General features: G+C 49.4%; 2 protein-coding genes across 4 annotated transcripts in view; one reads left to right on the forward strand and one right to left on the reverse strand.

Moving 5' to 3' along the window:
• Pcnx2 (pecanex 2) overlaps positions 1–17712 on the forward strand; it is a 163834-nt gene extending 146122 nt beyond the window's left edge. For all 3 annotated transcript variants that reach the window (XM_036186896.1, XM_036186897.1, XM_036186898.1), the window contains exons 29-34: positions 5042–5186; positions 6506–6736; positions 7324–7598; positions 8858–9045; positions 15338–15786; positions 16906–17712. In XM_036186896.1, the coding sequence (XP_036042789.1) occupies positions 5042–5186; positions 6506–6736; positions 7324–7598; positions 8858–9045; positions 15338–15786; positions 16906–17079 (1462 nt within the window). In that variant the 3' untranslated portion in view covers positions 17080–17712. The remainder of the gene's footprint in view (positions 1–5041; positions 5187–6505; positions 6737–7323; positions 7599–8857; positions 9046–15337; positions 15787–16905) is intronic.
• Positions 6109–20905, reverse strand: part of Ntpcr (nucleoside-triphosphatase, cancer-related) — a 33149-nt gene continuing 18352 nt past the window's right edge. The window contains exons 6-7 of the transcript XR_004944954.1: positions 8412–8696; positions 6109–6761 (exon numbers count right to left, since the gene is read on the reverse strand). The gene's annotated coding sequence lies outside the window, so the exon portion shown is untranslated. The remainder of the gene's footprint in view (positions 6762–8411; positions 8697–20905) is intronic.

The following is a 20905-nucleotide window of genomic DNA, read 5'->3' on the forward strand; positions in this document are numbered from 1 at the left end:
AAGCTCCCGACTGTTAGCTGAAATCAGAATCTTGGTACATGATGGAACATTTGAGTTTAAAAGACAGGAGGAAAATAGGGCTACAGGTAGAGCTCATGGTCAAGTACTTGCCTAGCATGTATGGGAACCTAGTTTCTGTTCCCAGCACTGAAGGGAAATCAGGAGGAAGGAAGGAGAAAAGGAAAGAGCCCCGGAGCTACTCAGCTCATCCAGTGTCTACCACTTCCTCCCCCCTGCTTAGCTTCTGCGTCGCCATGTCCTGTGCCAGACTGTGGTGCTAGAAGCTGCCTGGGCTTTAACGATGCGGCGGCTCACTTACTGTCTGAGCTCAGGAATGTTGTGCCATTTGGAATGGCACCATGTCTTCTCCTGCCCACGTGGATCCTTTCCATGTCATAGCTACCAGCATGCACCCTCCGTGTCCGGGTCGCTAGGACATACCCGCATCTCTCAACTTCTGCCACCTGACCCATAGGACAACATGAATGCTGACATAGGCACTCACTGGGAACTGTCCTCAACCTGTCAGTAGCTCTCTAACTCACAATGAAATATAAGGTGTGGGGATATGGTTTGGGGTAAAGTGCTTGCTGTTCAAGCATGGGGACCTGAGTTCAGATCCCCTTACCCACTTCAAAACCTGAGTACGGTATCATGCACACCTGAGATCCCAGTGCTGGGAGGCAGAGACAGAGGGATGTGGGGAGTAGAGTTTCTGGATCACAACTCTTCCCTCCCAGGGAGGCACCGGCCCTGGAGGAACAACAGGCCATTCTGTACCACCTAGGAATAAGCCAGGCTTCCCCATGGGAATAGTTTGACTTTAGGACCCAACAGGCTCCAACACATCCCTGATGGCAATAGTTGAGAGCACATGGAAAGCGACAGATCAAAACAGGGTCAGGCTGCTCAGGAACTGTGTTAGGGTTTTTTATTTCTTTGGTTGGTTGGTTTTTGTTTTTGTTTTTTTGTTTTTTGTTTTTGTTTTTTTTGTTTGTTTGTTTTGTCACTGTGATCAAAATGCCTATGAGGTGGCAGTGGTCATCTGGCCCTTTGTGTTTGGGGAACTGGTGTGCCACAAAAGTGTCTGTGACAGTAAAGCCTTTTCTGTGGATGTCCCAGAGGGGAAAGGGACACAGGAAGAGAGCTTGCTAGGAACCTATGGCGGGTCTCTTGTCCAATCCGAGTTTGGTGACAGAGGCTGACATCTTGAGCACTGGGTATCCCCATGCTGATGCAGTGGTGAATCACCTCATTGGGTGCCCCTCACTAGCTGCACTGCTCTTGCAAAGCAAGATGTAGCAGTGTGGAGGGTGGCAGCATGTTTGGAATGCAGAAGAAGTCAGTCTGTGCTGGGCACACCATGAAGAGTCCTGCAGAAATGATTCCTGTGGCAAAGTTGTTTTCCCCAAAGTCTACCATACAAACCCGAGGCAGTGATCTCTTGCCTGATACTAGATGACCCCCACTCCAGTGCTGGTCTCTTTTCCCAATGCATCTGGGGGCTTTCAACATTGGAGCTCTAGCAGTTCCTTGGGTGGCTCTTCTGAGTTGATTTTGCACCCCAGACTCTATCCAGTGTCCCTGTATCAGTTGTGACATCAAAATTGTCCCCAGGCATGGACAGATGTCCCCTGTGGGCCCAGTTGATTGAGAGCCACCATGGAGAGGTCACAGGTGACAGGCAAGCCGGGTTGGTCAGGGATTGTGTGAGTTTTTGCTCTCTGATTGGAGCACCTGGGAGAGCAAGTTCAAAGAAGAAAAGGTTTATTTTGGCTCACGGTTTCAAAGTCATTGTGATGTGAAGGGTGTGGTGGAGCTGGTCAGACAGGAAAAGGAGCTAGTGGCAGAAAGGGGTGGGGACAGAGCCAGATGTATCTTTCCTGCTGTCCCTGTCTGGACACAGCTAATCTCTCTCTCTGCTGATGCCCCCAGCATCCTGGCACCATGATGAGATAGCCTGGCTTGCCCACCTCCTTGGTGGGCTTCAGATGGGGCTTAGTCTCTGAGACAGACAACTTTGGTTGTGCTGTGTGTCACTCTCTCACAGTAGTGGCAGCCCAGATGCAGCTGGGTGGGAGTGTGTCACTTCTCAGTCTAGTCAGTGTGTGTGTGTGTGTGTGTGTGTGTGTGTGTGTGTGTGTGTGTGTGTGTGTGTGTTCATGTGCCTGTTAAGTGTGCACGTGTGTGGAAGCCAGGGAACAACTTCAGATATCATTCATCAGGCACCATCCACCTTTGTTTTAGAAACAACTACTTTCTGTGGCTTGGGCCTCTCCCTGTGGGCTGGGCTGCCCAGGGAGCCCCAGGGATCCACCTTTCTCTGCCTCCCAGCTCAGGGATCATAACCTGCATATGATCACACTGGCTTCTCAATAGAGGCTTAAGAGGACAGAGCCCAGCGAAGCTCCAAATCCAAATGCACAGCAGGCATTCAGGAGGCTTCCACTCTCCTTGCCCTCCACTCTGCCCTGCTTTACTGCAGGCTGCCTGCTGGATATCATCTTCCTCTTTATTCCCTCCAGGGGGAAAGGCCAGTTATGAAACACCTCCCATTAGAACTCCTCCATGTGTGAGGTCAAGGGTGACTCCCCAGGCTGGAGGGGTTCTCACCTGGGCTCTGGCTCACGTGGAGGGTCACTTTAATAAAGCACCTGTGTGTATTGCCATGTGTCGTTTTCTCCGAAAAGAGAATCAACAGCTGAAGTATAGACCGTGGAGGCCTCAGATGGGAGCCTGGATGTCTTAGTGAGGCTCTGGAGGAAGCAACGGCCTGCAGCTGAGCAAGCAGCAGGCTGAGGCTCTTGTATCTGTGGGTGTTGCCTGGGGGATCTCCTCAAGTCTTCCGTTGTACTATCCCTGTTCCCATGTCTAAAAGGAGTTTTTCCTCTTACACTGAGTGTGCAGTGTGGTGTCCCATACCTTCCTGCACTCACCCCATCATGACGTAACACTCCATCTCCCTTCTATGGTTAGTGCCTTTCCGACACCAGGGGCGTCCTCAGATGTTTCCCAGGAGAGCCCGATGGCAGGCATCACTCATGAAGGGAAGTCTCTGCTCATGGTTCCAGTCTTCCTGCAGTTCTGCTCTGCTCCAACGGCCTCTCTGCCTCCCAGGAGCTGGCTTCAGCTCTCAGCCCCTTGGGAGCTTTTGCTCTGTGAGCAAACAGCCCTTTGGAAAAGGTTATTTCCTCGATCTCTTTCCAGAAGGTTCTAGGTTCCTCCCGGCCACACCAGCAGCCCCATCTGGGGAGGCCCTGGAGGCTCCAGTTTCCCACAGGCTGTTCCAGTGCAAAGTCTCTGAGTCTTCCTCATGAGAGTTCTGGGTGGAAATGAGCAGAGGCACCTGCCATAGCAGGGTGCTGCAACAGCAAGTGGCGGACGTGCTTCTCTGATACACAGGCCCCATGCACTGTGTTGAGTCAGAGCTCTTCTCATTAAAACCCTTGAAAATCTTTTCCCGTGCATGTCCTGCACCTCTTGTCCCAGGCCAGCCCTGTCCACAGTGCTGGTGGCCATGTTTGCCTCACCCCTGCATCTCAGGAGCATTAGAGGTAGCTAGGAGAGGCACCATATAGAAATAAGAATGGAGGAGAGGAGAGCCATCTTTCCTTCCGATCCCCAGAATACAGGACACACTGTTTTCCTGAGCCCACTCACCATGTTCACTCAGAAAAGGTCCCAGGCCCTAAGCAACATCCCTTGTGTGACACCCTGTTCTTCACTCAGGTGACACTTAATGACAGGTGAGAAAGACAGGGAAGTGAAACGAAGCAGGAAAACCTGGACATGCATGGTGCTTTGAAAGAAAATGGCCCCTAAAGGGAGTGACACTCTTAGGAGGTGTGCCCTTGTTACAGTAGGTGTGGTCTTGATGGAGGAAGTGTGTCATTGCAGAGGCGGGCTTTGAGGGTTCATATATGCTCAAGCCACACCCAGTGAGACAGACAACTTCCTGTTGCTTGCAAGATGTAGAATTCTCAGCTCCTTCCCCAGCACCATATCTGCCTACATGCTGCCATGTCCCACCATGATGATAACGGACTAAATCTCTGAAATTATAAATCAGCCCCAATTAAATATTTTCCTTTGTAAGAGTTGCTGTGGTCATGGTGTCTCTTCACAGCAATAGAAACCCTAACTAAGATGCTGTGAAAATTTGAACAACCTGGCAGAGCTATTAGCCACTGACATTGACCTTCGTCACCCTGCTTCTTCTCTAATCATGAAGCAGAGGGAACAGCCGTGCTCTGATAATCTAAGAATCCATGCTTGGGTGACATTTGGTTATTTTTTTTCCTCTCTATATATCATGGCAGAATCCAATTTCTACTATGGTTAACATGTCCCTGAAATCTCAAGAGGAGAAATAAGACCCTGGTGCCCTGGTGTGGGGAGGGTATGTGTGGCACAGCCAGGGTGGCCAGGAAGGGCGAGCCTGCTGCCCTTGCTTTCTGGTGTATGTGTTTGGCCTGTTCCAAGCTGGATCTCAGTTTCACATTCAGAGATCATGTTAGTGGTTCCCTATGATGATGGGAGATGACCGTACACCAAGGCACCAGCATACTTCACACCTAGCTGTGGGGCCGGGCCCAGGGAATTCTGGGGAAAGTGCAGAGTCATCTTCCTTTCCATGCCTGGTCAATCTAAAATACAGGAAGATAATGAGTATGTTTGTATGTGTGCATGTGCAAGTGGTCATATATGTCTTGTAACTCAGATACCATCTATCTTACTTGAGACAGCATCTTTCATCGGTCTGGAGTTTACTGGTTAAACTACGTTGGGTGGCCTGCCAGCATCAGGGACCAATCCTACCTCTGCCTCCTCAGCACTGGGATAACCAGCACATACCACCACACATGACTTTTTTTATGAGGTACTGGGAACTTGGGCCCTCATGCTTGTGTGTAGCAACTGAGCTATCTTCCTAGCCCCAGGAAGATAATTCTTAAACCAGAAGATGCAGATGCTGGTGGGGATGAAGTGATCATAAGCACTGTGCAGCATGATCCCACAATGATGTGACTGTGTTTTGCAGCCTGGATTCATTTCTGTATGGGCTGCATGCCCTCTTCAAAGGTGACTTCCGGGTCACAGCTCGAGATGAGTGGGTATTTGCCGACATGGACCTGCTGCACAAAGTTGTTGTTCCAGCCATCCGGATGTCCCTGAAACTGCACCAGGTAAAAAGCCACTTCTGAAAGAAGGATTAATCTGAAATTGTGGGGGAAAAAAAAAGAGTCTGCCCCCTTACACCTACTTCCCGCCACTGTACAGAGCAGCCATCTCCTCCACCCTCCTCCCATGGAGCCCCACTCCAAGGTCTGCCTCCTTACTGGCTTAGAATCAACTCAGCCAAGGAGTATGGCATAATCCTCTTCACTGTGGCTGAAATAGAACACTTCCCCCTTTAATTTGTTTGTGTCCAGTATTGAGTTCCAGTGAGGAAAAAGGTAAATAATGTGAGCTGGGGTGAGGCCTCTGTCAATAATGTGTCTGCTGTGCAAGATGAGGATATGAGTTTGAACCATAGACCCCAGATAGAAAATCTAGGCGTGTTAGTTTGCTTGCGATCCCAATGCTGGGGACAGAAGACAAGAGGCTCTTGGGGGTCACTAGCCAGCCAGTGAAATACCCTATCTCAAAACAACAACGTGGATAGCCACCAAGGAGGACATCCAAGGCTGTCCTCTGGTCTCTACATATTCAGTCATACACACACTGCACACATAGAAGGATAAAGCCAATAACACAGTCTTCATGTCTTTCTGATGTATATTACGTGCTCAAATAATAATGAAAATGATAAATAAGTCTAGGTCAACTTTAGCTACAGAATGAGGCCTTGTCTCAAAAAAAAAAAAAAAACCCTACAAAAAGTGAATTAATAAAAAATATAGTCTCTGAGCTGGGCAGTGGGGGCACATGCCTTTAATCCCAGTACTGCAGGAGAAGAGGCAGGCAGATCTCTGTGAGTTCAAGGCCAGCCTGGCCTATGAACAAGCTTTAGAACAGACAGAACTATTACAAAGAGAAACCCTGTCTCGAAAAACCAAAAACCAAAACAAAGCAAAAAAAACCCCAAATAAACAAACAAATAAGCAACAAACAAAACCAACAAAATCTGGTACCTCTTTTCTGGAGAGCCTCAGAAATTATTCAGTACTTTGGGGTGGTCTGAATAAACTTGATATTGGCTAATGGCCTTCTTCTCCCAGGAGCACATAGGAGGAGGTTCACAAGGAAGAGGGGGATTGACCTAAATGTCACAGAGGTCTGAGAAATGCAGCTCTTTCCTAGGCATGCTCCATCTGGTTAGGGACAATGAGTTGAGCTGCCCTCTGTGCCCAGCTTAGGATTCAGTGATGGGGTAGGGGCTGGGGGGCTGAGGGAGGAAAACAAGGAGAGCGTGTGGCCCTAGAGGCCACTGCAAGTCCCCCTCTGCCCTTGCCCAGACCAGCAGCTCTGGCCTCACTGAGCCCACTTGGGCTCTCCCCACCAGGACCAGTTCACCTGCCCTGATGAATATGAAGACCCGGCAGTTCTCTATGAGGCCATCCAGTCCTTTGAGAAGAAGGTCGTGATCTGCCACGAGGGAGACCCAGCCTGGAGGAGCGCTGTGCTGTCCAACAAGGAGGAGCTGTTGACTCTGAGGCACGTGGTGGACGAGGGTGCTGATGAGTACAAGGTCATCATGCTCCACAGGGGTTTCCTGAGCTTCAAGGTCATCAAGGTAGGTCACGTGCCTTGGTCTCCAACTGAGGAACAGGAGGAAAGAGAAGGCAGTTGGCACAACTGGTCCCTAAGTCAGAGGAGCGCTAGCCAGGCATCAGAGGCTGGCCAGAGATGCAGCCTGAAAGCCATGGTCAATGTATGGAGTCATCTCCCTCCTTGGAGAACCAATGTGTGCAAAAGCTTCACCAAACTCACCGGAGGGTTTTCTTTTGTTTTGTTTTACGTTTCTTGATGTTTTAAGTAATTTATGATTTAGAACCTTTGGCCCATGGGCTGCAAGTTGGACATGCCTCCTTCAAAGTTGCAGACTTTTCTCTGATTGCCTGCTCCTGGGTGGAAGAGCCCTCTTCCCCATGACCCAGCTTTGCACAGGGCTAAGAGAAAAATCTTACTTCCTTCTTATGTTCCCTCAGTTTCCCCACACCATGAGTATGACATCATTTTCAGGACTGAGACAAGGGCCTTAGACTGAGTTGTTACATCCCCAGACTCCCTGTCCTGGAACCACACCCACTCTCCATGGGCTAAACCCAGACTGACAGCCAGGGTCCCTGTGCTTCTACCAACCCCCACCCCTGCTTACAGGTGAATAAGGAGTGTGTGCGAGGACTCTGGGCAGGGCAGCAGCAGGAACTCATCTTCCTGCGCAACCGCAACCCAGAGCGTGGAAGCATCCAGAACAACAAGCAGGTCCTGCGCAATCTCATCAACTCCTCCTGCGACCAGCCACTGGGATACCCCATGTATGTCTCCCCGCTGACCACATCCTACCTGGGCACCCACAAGCAGCTGCAGAGCGTCTGGGGTGGGCCCGTCACACTGAACCGTATGAGGACATGGTTCCAGACCAGGTGGCTAAGGTAAGACTTCCCAGAGGCCTCTGCCTGGGCACCGGGGAGGAAGGTGTGGAGCTGAGCTCTCTGGAGCTCTGGGCAGCATGATGATGATGATTACCGTTGTCTCACATTAGTCAACCTGCAGTGCCCAATTGACCCAACTGACCTTCAGCAGGTCATGTGTCCAGCAAGTGGCCTCAGAGTGAATCAATAGGGAATGTCATATACACAGAGTCATTTTCCCCATTCTCGGGCCCAGGTTATATCTACCCTCTAACTGGTCTGAGGGATAGTGGGCACTTTTTAAAATTTATTTTGTTTGTGTGTATGTTCATGTGTGTACCAATGTGCATGTGTGTGTTTAAGTGTGAGTATGTGTCCATGTGCAGGTAAGTATGGAAGCCAAAGGACAACCTTGGGTATCATTCTTCAGGCATCATTCACCGTGTGTGTGTGTGTGTGTGTGTGTGTGTGTGTGTGTGTGTGTGTGTGTGTGTTGACTGACATACCCACACATGTGGAACTGAGAGGCCAACTTTGTGTAGTCCCTTTTTCATCTTGCCAGCATTCATTTTTTAATTCAAGGTCTCTCACTGGCCCTGAACCCACCAATCAGACTAGCCTGGCTGGTCAGTAAGCTCCAGGGATCTGTCTCCACCTCCCCAGCACTGAGATTATAAGGGCACACCACCATACCCAATGTTTTCACAGGGGATCCTCAGGCTGTACTCAGGGCCTCAGGCTGGCACTGTTCACTTGACAGACTGAGCCATCTCCCCAGCTCTCCTGGGGGTTTTAACTACTTGGCTGCTGGAGAGAACCAGTGAAGCTTCAGACCTGTCATTCAGTGCCGTCTTCTTCCTCTCTCAGTAATGAGCCTCTGTTGCTGGGGGCTTCCTAAGCTTCGCGGGAGTGTGACAGCATTCCTGGTGGGTTCTCATGGATGGTTCAGACGGGTGCTTCTTCATTCTGCCATGCTTACTTGTTTATTCGGCACTGAGCCCCTTTCTCACTTGTACTCTGGGGCGCTGTCCACTAAGGGGAGTGCCCTTCCACCCAGTTCACTCATTGCTAGGGTCGGAGGTCAGCAGTGTAAGTTCGGTGACACAGCGGGGAACCAGCCTGCAGAATGCATGGATAAGAACATCAGAGCTGCACAAAGCAAGCCAGCTACACATCACCTGGCAGCACAATCTTATGAGATCCCTGTCCTCAACTGATGTCACTGTGTGGCATGTGAGAGATGTGTCAGTGAGACCCTAAAGCTCCCGCCCCTCCCACAGGATGAGGAAGGACTGCAGTGTGGGCCAGAGCACTGGTGGCAACATCGAAGATGTAGATGGCGGAGCCGTACCATCAGCAGGTGACAGTAATGCCCCTAATGGAGAGAGCCGGGACAGCAGCATGGAACAACCCAGGAATGGAGGCACCCAGCAAGGGGCCTCGCCCCGCGGAGGGGGTCATAGGGCAGGTGAGTGCCCAGGGCCACAGGTCCAACATCATGGAATGTATTTTCTAATCTCCAGGGCCTCTTTGCTCCAATCAAGGAGCTTAAGGTTAGTGGCTATGGCTGCCAGAAAAGAGTTACTCGTGATGCCCGCTGGCTGGCTAGGTCTAGCTTTGGGCATTCATCCATCTATGTGTCCATTACCTCAGGCACCATTTGTCTGTCTGTCTCCCCGACCATCAGACACCCCATTCCCTCTGTCCTTCTCAGCGCTGTTCCCCCATTTACATCCTGGGCATGTCATGCTGCAGCCACAGACCTACATAGTGTCCTTCTCTGTCTGTAGCCAGTCCTCTGCATCTTCTCACATGCTCTGTGACCACCAGCATTCCAAAAAGAATGAGGGTAGAAGGATGCAAGCAGAGTGGGCAGATGAAGGGGTGAGCTGAGTCTAAAGCTCAAAACCCTATTTCTCATAGCCATGGAGTACACTCTACCAGATGGACAAGACTCTAATGCTGGCCAGGAAAGGAGGGGCCAGGGGCTCACAGAGGACACAGCCTAGGGAGACAGATGCTCTAGCCTGGTTTCTGATGTTCCAGGGCTCTGCCCTGGGCAGCCTGTCAGTGCTTCCAGCTTTTGCCCTCCGCTTCTCTTTCTTCAACTTCTCAAAAGCATGTAACAAGCATCCCTGTGCATGCTTCGCCTGTAGCTCTGCACTAGAGGGGCCAGGAGGGGCCAGGAGGGCAGTCCTACCTCCTGAGAGTACCCAGAGGAAGGCATGGATGGGGGCACAAAATGTAAGATTATATAAATGTGACTGGTTGGCTGGGGGTGGGGTGATGCCTGAACTGATAAACAGATAAATGATTGATAGATAATAGATGATAGACAGATGATTGGAAGATCATAGATGTATGGATATCATAGATAAGAGGTAGATGATAGATAGATATAGTAGGTAGATAGATGTGGTAATAGATAGATAGATAGATAGATAGATAGATAGATAGATAGATAGATAGATACTTAGATGGAGATAGTTGACAAGATAGGTAGGTATTTAAGCATTACAGGTAGTAATAGGTAGTCTAGATGACATATACATCAATAGACAATATGTATATATTAGATAGCTAGAGAAATTATATACATACATATATTTGTAGGGAGAGAGATTTACACAGAGAGATGATAGATAATAGATACATTATACATAGAAATAGATGATGGCTGGAGAGATAGATAGATAGATAGATAGATAGATAGATAGATAGATAGATAGATAGATAACAGGTACATAACAGATGGATGAGGGAAGTGAGAGGTGGGGACTATAGAGAGAGGAGATAGACAGTGGATAACAGGAAGATAGGCAGATAGGTGATTGACAGCATGGAGTAAAGCAGGTGAGCAGGCACTGGGTAGAGAGGGGAAATGCAAGTCAGCTGCTTGGAAGGGAACATAGCCCTTCCCTCCTACCAGCTGCTGTCTCTCTGAGCCCAGCACAGCACCTGAGGCCTGTGGTCCTCATTGCTGCCATAGCCTCTGCTATGATGGAACAAACATTCCAGGTACACACAAGTGATCTTCCAGATGGGAAAGCGTGTGAACACACAGGTGATCTTCCAGATGGGAAAGTACATGAACACACAGGTGATCTTCCAGATGGGAAAGCACGTGAACACCTGCTGACATATCTGGCCAGAGCAAGGATAGAGAGGACAGAGTGTGTCAGAGGTCCTGACAGGTCCCTTCCTGGTGAACACTTTCTGCCTTTTCAGAACAGAGGCCAGAGAATCCAGATGCTGTGCTTTATTCAAGACCCAGGCCATGGCATTGGGGTCCCTGCCACTAACAACCAGATCCACAGGGGAGAGGTGCAGGATGCTGAGGGCCCATGTTGGTACAAGATATTTAAAAAGCTAAACCAGGCCTTGATTTTTCATTATTGCTTCTTAAAACTCTCATACAAAGTCCAGTCTAGGTCTGAACTTCTAAGTGAATGAGGTATGCTGGCAAAATATCCCATTTCCTGGGCTCCCAGCCCTTGAACCTAATCAGTCCTGGGTGAGGGTCTCCTAGCCCTAACCTAGCTTGTAATGCTCTCCTCATTCATTCTGCATCCCATGTGACCACCGCACCTTGCTGCAGAGGTTGTGTGCACAGGGCTGTTCTTTGGACACCACATGAGGGCTGTACTTATACAGGTTCCTTTATACCTCCATGGCTCTAGGCTCTTAGGGGTGCCCTGTCTTCCCTTCCCCAATGGAGACACAGGGGCACAGAGAGGCAAGTCAAGATTCCCAGTCAGTGAGCAGCCAACCTGGGATTCAGATGAGGAAAGATAGGCCTGAACCTCCAATCCTAACCACTGTGGTCTTCCTTCAGCTGCTACCCTGTCCTAGCCCTGACAGGGTTGAACCCCAGGAAACCTATATACTCCCAGCATTCCATCTGTACCTCTGGCTACATCCCCACCAGCCACAGCCTTGTCCTGTCCCCTGGCTGGCAAGGGGCCCACTTCCTTTTGGTGGGTAGAACTGACACTTTATTCCTTCTGAGGCAGCCCCTTCCCCACTGTGGACAGGAATGGGGACAGGAACATGGCAGATAGCCAAGACCCCCTCCCTATCCTGACAAAATGCTGTGCCAAGGGAAGCAGGCACCAGAGTTGAGCAAGGCACCCAAGCAGAGCCTGAGCCCATGCCCAGCAGACTGGGAGAAGAAAGGAAGAGAGGAGATATGCCCCTCCCCCATTCCAAGAAAGAAGAGCTTCTGGCTATGGTTCTCTTTGGCTTTCTGACACCCTCCAGAAACTTCTGTCACCCTCCACATCACAAGTTCATGATCTTCACAGAGCAGCCTGGGTGACTTAAGTCAGGGTATAGAGTCCATTATGGTGGGGAAGGCATGGCGGCTGGCGCAAGCTCAGTCTGTAGATGGGATTCTGAATTTGGTCATCACAATAGCAGACTGTGCTCAGGGGGAAGCGTGGGTGGGCTATAAACACCATACTTCTCCCAGGAAGGTGCCACCACTGCAAGGTTTCAGAGCCTCCTAAAAGAACACCACCAACTGGATGCCACACATGAGCTTGGAGAAGGCAGTTCTCATCCAAACCAGACCAGAAGTGCCAGTTGTCATGTGATAGCTAGGCATGAGGCCCCTCAAGGGTGGGGGACCTACCTTTGGGAAGGGCAAGGTAGGAGTCACTCAGCAGTAGTGAGTGTGCAATTCTAACAGGACCTTGTACCACTCCTGACTGACAGGGCTCACCTCTCATGTACCACTGAGCTCACCCCCATCACTGCCGCACCCTGTCTCTGCTCCTTGCCTTGGTTCTCATCATCCATTCCAGTTCTGATCCTTTGCCAGAATCCCAGAGGACTGGTGTCTGGTCAGAATCCTAATACGCAGGCCATCCCAGGCCATCCCACTGAGCAGCCTCTGCTGGCTTGCTGGGTATTTCACACTCATACCCACTGCCAGGAGCTCCATGTGCCAGCCTCACAAAGTTCCCAACAACCCACAGTCGTCTCTTTGTACTCAACAGTACATGTCACAGCCAAGCAGAACTGGCCTAGCAGTGAGTAGATAGAAACCACCACAAGTAGATAGAAACTCGTCACTAGACTGAATCGCACACCAGAGAGAAGGGTTGCTTCTAAGGGCTCTCATCCTTCCAGCTAATGATCAAAGACAAAGAAAAAATAATGAACCAAGGAACGTAATTTACATTATGTTTCCACCCAGGTCTGGAGGTTTTCCCTAGAAATGCTCATGATTTGATAATGCAGTTATTGGAAAAATAAGTTAATTGTAAAATAATGAGTCTGAGCAGCACAGATGATTTTAACACAGCTTTCTTAGTGCTGTTTAATTTGTAAAATTAAAATGGGGGGGGGGCAGAGCAACAACAACAACAACAACAAAAAAACCTGAAAGAATATCTGAGGAGTGATTGAGGAGATGGATCAGTCTGTACAATGCTTGCTGCATAAATCTGGAGACCTGAGTTCAGATCCTCAGCACCCATGTAAAAGCTGGGAGCAATGTCAGCCCATAATCCCAGCACTGTGAGTAGGGCAGAGAAAAAGATGCCTGGAGCTCACTGCTTAATTTGCAGCTACAGGTTCAGTGAGAGACCATGTTCAAAACACACAGAATAGAGAGTGGTAGAGGATGACATCTAACATCAGCCTCTGGCCTCCACACAGAGTCACACATATGTGAACACATTGTGTACACACACACACACACACACACACACACACACACACACATAGTAGCTGAAACTGCAGAACTGGGGCAGTCCCTTGTCTTGCATGGACTATGGTATAGGTAGCTCTCTTTGATACTGTAGCCACCTCTCCCTTTGTCCTTGGGATGGGTCAAAGGCCCTGCCTAGTGCCAGTGGAGAACACTGACTTGTGGGCAGATGGCTGTGGAAGGCTTTGACAGAGATCAGCTTTAGAAATCACAGAAGTTTGGCCTTTCCGGATTCTAGCTAAGCAAGGCACTATCCTTGCTCAAATGCTGATTTGTTCGAGTCCCCCCCCTTATATTTGACTGCCTTCCCAACAGGGACCTTCAGGCCCAAGGCCATTCCCCTGTGCCCAAGACAGAGAGGCTCCATGCCACTCAGTCCAGAGAGTCCAGCACCAGTTCTGGGTACCCCATGCAGAGCCTCAAGTTGAGTCTCCCCATTACCTATGGATAGAGGAAACGCATTCAGGTCACAGTGAATACCCTTTGGAAATGAGTACACCATCATCATTGTGTCCAAAATGGTATCAATGGGAGGCCTAGGTGGTTTGGTCAGCTCCCACCTGTTCCAGTCTCTTTGGGTGGACTTGGCTTTCTTGGGCACAGGCAGAGCAGATACCCACACACTACACAGATATTGGTGTCCTGGCCACCTGTGGCATTAGTGCTCTGTTTTCAAGATCTAAATTTTTTTCTTAATTGGCCCACATTTATGAGGCACAGAATGAAACTGATGTGTGCCAACATTGGGAGGTGATCAAATCAGGTAACTAGTATTTGCAGCCCTTCCACATCTGTCATTTCAATGTTAGACAACTTTAGACTCTTCTGTCTAGTTACTGTGAGATGTTACCCCCCACTGTATTGTATTATTGAACCACAGCATAAATTCCACTCTCTTGGTTTGGTATTAGTTTCCTGGAAAGCTAAAGACAATAGCCATATACAACATTAAAAAGATTTCATTAGAGTCTGGAGAGATGATGCGGTAATTTGAATGTAATTGGACCCCATAAGCTCATAGGGAATGGCACTATTGGGAGGTATGGCTTTGTTAGAGTAGGTGTGGCCTTGTTGGAGGAAGTGTGTCACTATGGGGGTGGGCTTTGAGGTCTCCTGTCCTCAAGCTATGCTCAATGTAGACTCAGTTTGCTTCCTGTTGCCTGTGGGTCAAGATGTAGAACTCTCAGCTCCTCCATCACCATGTCTGGCTGCACACCACCATGTCATGCCATGATGATAATGGACTAAACCTCTGAAATTGTAAGCCACCTCCCCCCATTAAATGTTTTCCTTTATAAGAGTTGCTGTGGTCATGGTGTCTTCACAGTAATAGAAACCCTAGTACAGATGGCTTGGTGGTTAAGAGCACTTACTGCTTTTACAGAGGACCAGAGTTTCATTCCCACATCAGGCAGCTTACAATTGCCTATAACTTCAGCCCCAGGGCATCTAATACTTCTGGTCTCCAAGGGCGCCACACTCAAGTGCACACACACACACGTACACACACACACACAGATACATATACACATACAAAACGATTTCATTGAACACAATAAACACTATATTTTAAATGATGGAATAATGTCTGGTGATATACCTGCATTGCTTCTGTGGTCCCCTGAAATTAAACCACACATATAAAAGTATTCTGATGATTTGTATTGGAAATGTTTTCAGAAAGTTCATGTCTTGAAGCTGTGGTCTTTAATGCAAAGCCAGGGTGGGGCAGTCATGGTAGGTGAATTCACTCATGGGAGGTGAGCTCAGCCATGGGAGGTGAGCTCAGCCATGGGAGGTGAGCTCAGCCATGGGAGGTGAGCTCAGCCATGGGAGGTGAGTTCACTCATGGGAGGTGAGTTTACTCATGGGAGGTGGTACATAGGAGGTAAGCCCACTATCCCAAGGTAAGGCTCTTAGGAGGGACTGGCTCAAGAGGGTGTTGCCTTCACTGGTGGGTCATAAATGCAAAAGGGCCAACCCTGCCCCCATATTCATAAAGTACTTCTTCCAGGGCTTGAACAGGTGCTCTGCTCTCTTACAGGCAGAAGGAAAGGCAGAAGCCAGTCCGTCCAGGCACACTCAGCAATAAGCCAGAGGCCACCTACTCTGAGCTCCTCGGGTCCTATCCTAGAGAGCCACCAAGCCTTCCTTCAGACATCCACCTCTGTGCACGAGCTAACCCAGAGACCCTCAGGCAGCCGGCTCTCCTTGCACACCTCGGCTGCATCCTTGCACTCCCAGCCACCTCCCGTAACCACCACAGGCCACCTGAGTGTCCGAGAGCGGGCCGAGGCACTTATTCGGTCTAGCCTGGGCTCTTCAACCAGCTCTACTCTCAGCTTCCTCTTTGGCAAAAGGAGCTTCTCCAGTGCACTTGTCATATCTGGACTCTCTGCTGCAGAGGGGGGCAACACCAGTGACACCCAGTCATCCAGCAGCGTCAACATTGTGATGGGCCCTTCTGCAAGGGCTGCTGGCCATGCTACTCGGGTAAGGACTGCCCCAGGATGGGCAGGAGGGCATCAGAGGGCCTGGGGCTCCCACCCACCTGTCAAATACTTTTGCCTTCTTCCAGGGTAGGTTGCTCTACAGCAAACAAAAGAGCATCCCCCAGCCTTTGGGTCACAAGCCCCATGGGTGTTAGCAGGGTACCCCAACATAATTATTTCCATAAGCCAGAAGCCCAGTCTATAGAAATAGGATTCCTTCTTTCCCAGTGCCGCTCTGGCCTGAGGGAGAAGAAAGGGCAAGGGTAGACACTGGAATAAATTGTCATTGGCACCTAGTTTTCAAGATGACCAACCACTTCCAAGTGGTTCCATCCCAGAAACAGAGTTTTAAGAGAGTCTATCAAATAAGATGCTACTGGCTCAGAATTCAAGCTACTGACATTAGATGACTAGCTGGGATTCTTAGAGGAGAAAGAAAGAGATTGACAGAACTCAGGAATTCTCTTATGTCCTCTGTTAGGAAAGAAAAAAAGTGAATTAAGGTAAGGCTCGGGCAGATTCATGTTTCCTGACAACGAGAAGATGTTGGCAACTCTAGGAGCCAAACCACCATTTAATCTTTTTGTTTTCTCCTTCAATAAAAGGACACAGACTGTCCTTCTTTTCTCTTCCCATCTGTCTAAAACTTACTCTACAGGAGTACTTTGAGGGTTCTAGCAAATTTTCCTTTTCTGTCTCTAGCAAGGATGATAGGTCTTTAGGACTCCGAGCATCTAGAATCCAAAGGCTCTTGTGTAACTGCTGGGTTGAACCTGCAGTGGCAGCATCAGGCTGGGTGGGTGGATATGGCCAACCATGGCTCGCAGGGTGGCGGCAGGCAAACATGGGGCCACTCCCTTGGGCTCCCTTTGGATTTGGGTCATGCCTAGCTCTCCTGAGCAAAGCCCCACATTCAGAGGCCATGTAGACAAGCAGCTTGGTGGCACATCTTAACTTCAGAGTTTGCCTATCAGTCCTATCCAGCTTAAGAGCCCACCTTCAAGGCATGCAGCCACCCCGGCCTCAGTTCCTATGATATTGGGGTGATGGGTGAGGTGACTCAGGCCACTCAGGCAGTGAGCAATAGGCTGAACTGTCTCTGCTTCTCTCCTTTTTGAAGCACTTCTCTGAGCCATGTGAACCCACTGATACCCCAGAGCAAGGGCAGCTTCGAGATCGGCGACTGGCAGAGGCTGTAGCAGAGAACCTGGGGGTGCTGTGCCGGAGAGCAAGCCAGGAGGACATGGGCCTGGATGACACAGCTTCCCAGCAGAGTGCCTCCGATGAGCAATAGTGGAACACATGTCTGTGGACTCTCTCCCTTCCCCCAAAACCTCATGGTTCTCCCTGGGGGAAAAGGAGAGCTATTCTAGAAAAAAATAACTTTATCTCAGGTTCTTGATCTCAATAACTCTCACATAGTGGGGGTCAGGAGAAGGCACTGCACCTCCTCCCTCAAGCACCTCACAAGAGTTGGACATGTCTCACAAAAGCCATGTTATATCTTAAAGCAATTAGAGTGAGTAGAGCCCATGACTGGCTCCTTCCTGCCCTGGTAACATTAGAACAGCTGCATGCTAAATTATTGGCATTTTACACATTATTGTCACCATGAGAGAGCCCTGAGTCACAGCTCCTGAGGCCATCAGGCCACAGGCATTCAGGTTAAGTCCAAATGGAAAGAGCCTCATTCTTTATTACCTTTGCGCAGCTGGAAGTGCAAGCCACTAGCAACAGCCTGATGGTGCATTGGTCCAGGATGAGAGTTTAGAGGTGATATGCTCCTCCCTCAAGTTCTGGGCCACCCAGGACTCCTGCTTGCTTCCCAGGAATGCATGCTCGTCTTCCAAGCTGAGCAAGCAAGCTCTACTGTATCTGAGCACATTTGCACACACCTTTGTTGTAGGGATTAAAATGTTTACAGTGATGGCTGTGTCTGTGTACCATCCTTCCTAAACACGTCTCCTTTACTCTGAGAAAGACCTTTGTGGTAGGGAGGCAAATCTCATCTCAGATACTCCTACAGGCAGAGCAGAGGCACAACCTCCTCCTAGGAAGACAAAGGTGCCATCATCTGCTTCACTTTGACAGCCTTCTGGAATGGCAGTGGGAAAGAGAAAGACGTGCTCAGTTTAGGCAAAGTCTCCAAAAGCATCTAAAATTGGAAAATGGGAGCTGCAGAGGATGGATACGGCAGTCCCTCACCACAGGGAATGAGGTGGTAATGGTCTCCGGTGTGTGTGTGTGTGTGTGTGTGTGTGTGTGTGTGTGTGTGTGTGTGTGTACGAGTGCACACACCATGCACACGTAGAAGCCTGAGGACAAACTCAGACATCATCCCTCAGGGGCTTCCCACCTTGGTCTTTGAGGCAGATCATCTTACTGTCCTGGTGCTTACAGGTCAGGCCGAGGTGGCCCCTGAGCTCCAGTCACCCCAGTGTGTCCTCTGCAGTGCTAGATTACAAATGTGTGCCACCACATCTGTTCCTTTCCTTGTGTGGGTGCTGGGACCAAACTCAGGAGCTCACACTTTCCAGGCAAGCACTCTACTGAGCCATCTCTCCAGCATCTCCGTTTGCCAAGAATCAGCAATGGCCAAACAATGCACCCTATCTCGGGGTACAGACTGACAGCAGAGGCTGCTGTGACCTCCACATATGCACTGAGCCATGTCAATACCCATGCTGACACCAGCAAGCATGAGTACATACACAGACATGAAAAGGAATTAGCAATTAACAGCAGTAGGTTGGGTCTATCAACAGAGACAGGGCATCTCTCTAGAATCCCTAGAAACAATACTCCTGGGTTCCATGCAGCTGTGGATCTGAGAAACTGGTGTGACCTGCTGTTCTCAGGTTGACTAAATCAAACATGGCTGGCCTCTCCTGAAACTCCCTTGGGCCGCTTGCCAACATTCACGACTAAGTGGCTAGCTCTGAGGTGGGGGTGCAGCCCCTACTTGATGTCAGTGAGCAAAGACATGTGCCTAGTAGGAAGCATCTGGGAGCATAGCTGGCTGCCGCTTGGCATCCACAAAAGGGAAGCTCTCCAAGGAGCTGTGCTCAGCTGGTAAGGAAAGAATGATTGCAATATGTGAGTACCAGGCCCACCATCTAGACAGGCCTAGGAACTGTGTCCTTTACAGCCTCCAGCCCAAGGAGGAACACAGGCACTCGGTGTACAAGCTGAGAAGTGGACATGCACACCAACCCCACCAAGGAAAGACTCCTTGGAGATGTCCAATACTATTAAGAATATGATCCTAGCTTTTTGTTTATTGTATAATTTGGGTGGGGGCAGAGAGATAGGGTCTCCTGTAGCCCAGGCAGACCTCAGACTTGCTAGGTAGCCAAGGATGACCATTAACTTCTGATTGTGCCACCTCCCCTCCTGATTGCTGGGATTCCAGGTGTGCACCACCACGCCTAGTTTATGTGGTGCTGGGGATGGAGCCCAAGGCTTCTTACATGCTAGGCAAGCTTCTGTCCACTGTGTTACATCTCTAGTCTTTTTTTATATATTGAAAATAAATTTTTAAGGTCACATATCTTAATTATGGTTTCCCCTTCCTCTATTCCTCCAAGTTTCTCTTCACCTCTCCTCTCATCCAGATCCATTCCCTCTCTATCTCTCATTAGAAAACAAACAGGTTTCTAAGGGATAATAAAATAAAATAAGACAAAACAAAAACTAACATACAGGAATTATACAAAACAGAAGGAAAGAGCCCAAGAGAAGGCACAAGAATCAGAGACCCACTCGTTCACACAGTCCCATAAAAATGCTAAACTAGAAGCCGTAATATATATGTGGAGGACAGGTGCAGATCCAGGCAGGCCTTGTGCACACCGCCTCAGACTCTGTGAGTTCACAGGAAGTTTGTTCACGGTGACTTAGAGGGCCTTTTCTTTGTGTCCTCCACCCCCTCTGGCTCTGGCACTCTTCCTACCTCCTCTTCTGCAGGGTTCTCTGATTCCTGAGGGAGGGATTTGTACATATCTGGTTTTAATTCTAAAACTTTTATGTATGACACGTTGCCCGGTCCTCCCGGCAGTCAGTCCTGCATCCCAGCGCCTTCCTCATTCTGGTGGACAAGCCTCGATGGCACTTCCTGCCATGGTGGCTCAAATGTTCTGCTGACATCTGTCTAAATGCATGTGACACCAAACAAAAGCATTTCCCCTCTAAAGATAATACAACAACTGCAGCACTTGTCTTTGGGTATATCCTGGCTAATTAGGCACCAACTCTAAATCCTGCCCTGTGCGGTAGTGTGCACGTCTGGCACACACTAGCTGCTCCGGCGTCTCTGCCTCTGAAATGTACGGCACAGTCTGTTTACACAGTCACTTCCCACTCAACGTCATTTTGTCCCAAGCCTGTGTCACAGCATGAACAGGTGGCACATCCAGGTCAACCCCCTCCTCTATGAATGCCAGTCTTGATGGGAGGAGGACAGGGTCACCTCACTGTTCCCAGAACCTTCCACAAATTTGCAGTTTTCCTGGAAGCCTCTCCATTCACCAGATCCTGGAAGATTCTCTATTCTGTATTTAAAAAGCCATGTTGCCTCCACACATGAGCTTACCTTCATTCAGAGATAAGAAAGAAATGATTTTCAGATCACTGGGTGTGAAGAGGCTGGTGGTATGACCTGCTAAGTGGGGGGCAGCAAGGGCAGCGTCAGTCTGTCTCCAGCTGGTTCTCCATCATCCTGTCGTCTATGTTATTCTGGCTGGAATTGCATGAGAGCAGTGCACACATCAATGTGCTCTGTCAACATGAACTCCTCAAGTCAGGACTCACATCCAACTCCATTAGAGACCCCAGTGCCCTTGCATCAATGTTCTTTAGAGTTCCAGGATTTGCAAATCTGTGTACCTACTCTCTGACCCTGACCCTCATCTGCCAGAGCAGTAGTCACTAAAGGACATGTCAGTTTGCACGATTACAAGTCAGGGTGAGGATGAGGTCTAGGGCACACAATTCATAAGATGACAGAGACTAGATGAAGGCACAAAAGGGAGCACATTACTAAGGAGATGCTCTGACGCTGCTCAGACTGGGTCCAAGTCTCCCATCTCCCCTATCTGTGGTATTCTAAGACTGGTTTTGAG

This window comes from Onychomys torridus, chromosome 5 (assembly GCF_903995425.1).
Source record: "Onychomys torridus chromosome 5, mOncTor1.1, whole genome shotgun sequence".
Classification (NCBI taxonomy): Eukaryota; Metazoa; Chordata; class Mammalia; order Rodentia; family Cricetidae; genus Onychomys; species Onychomys torridus.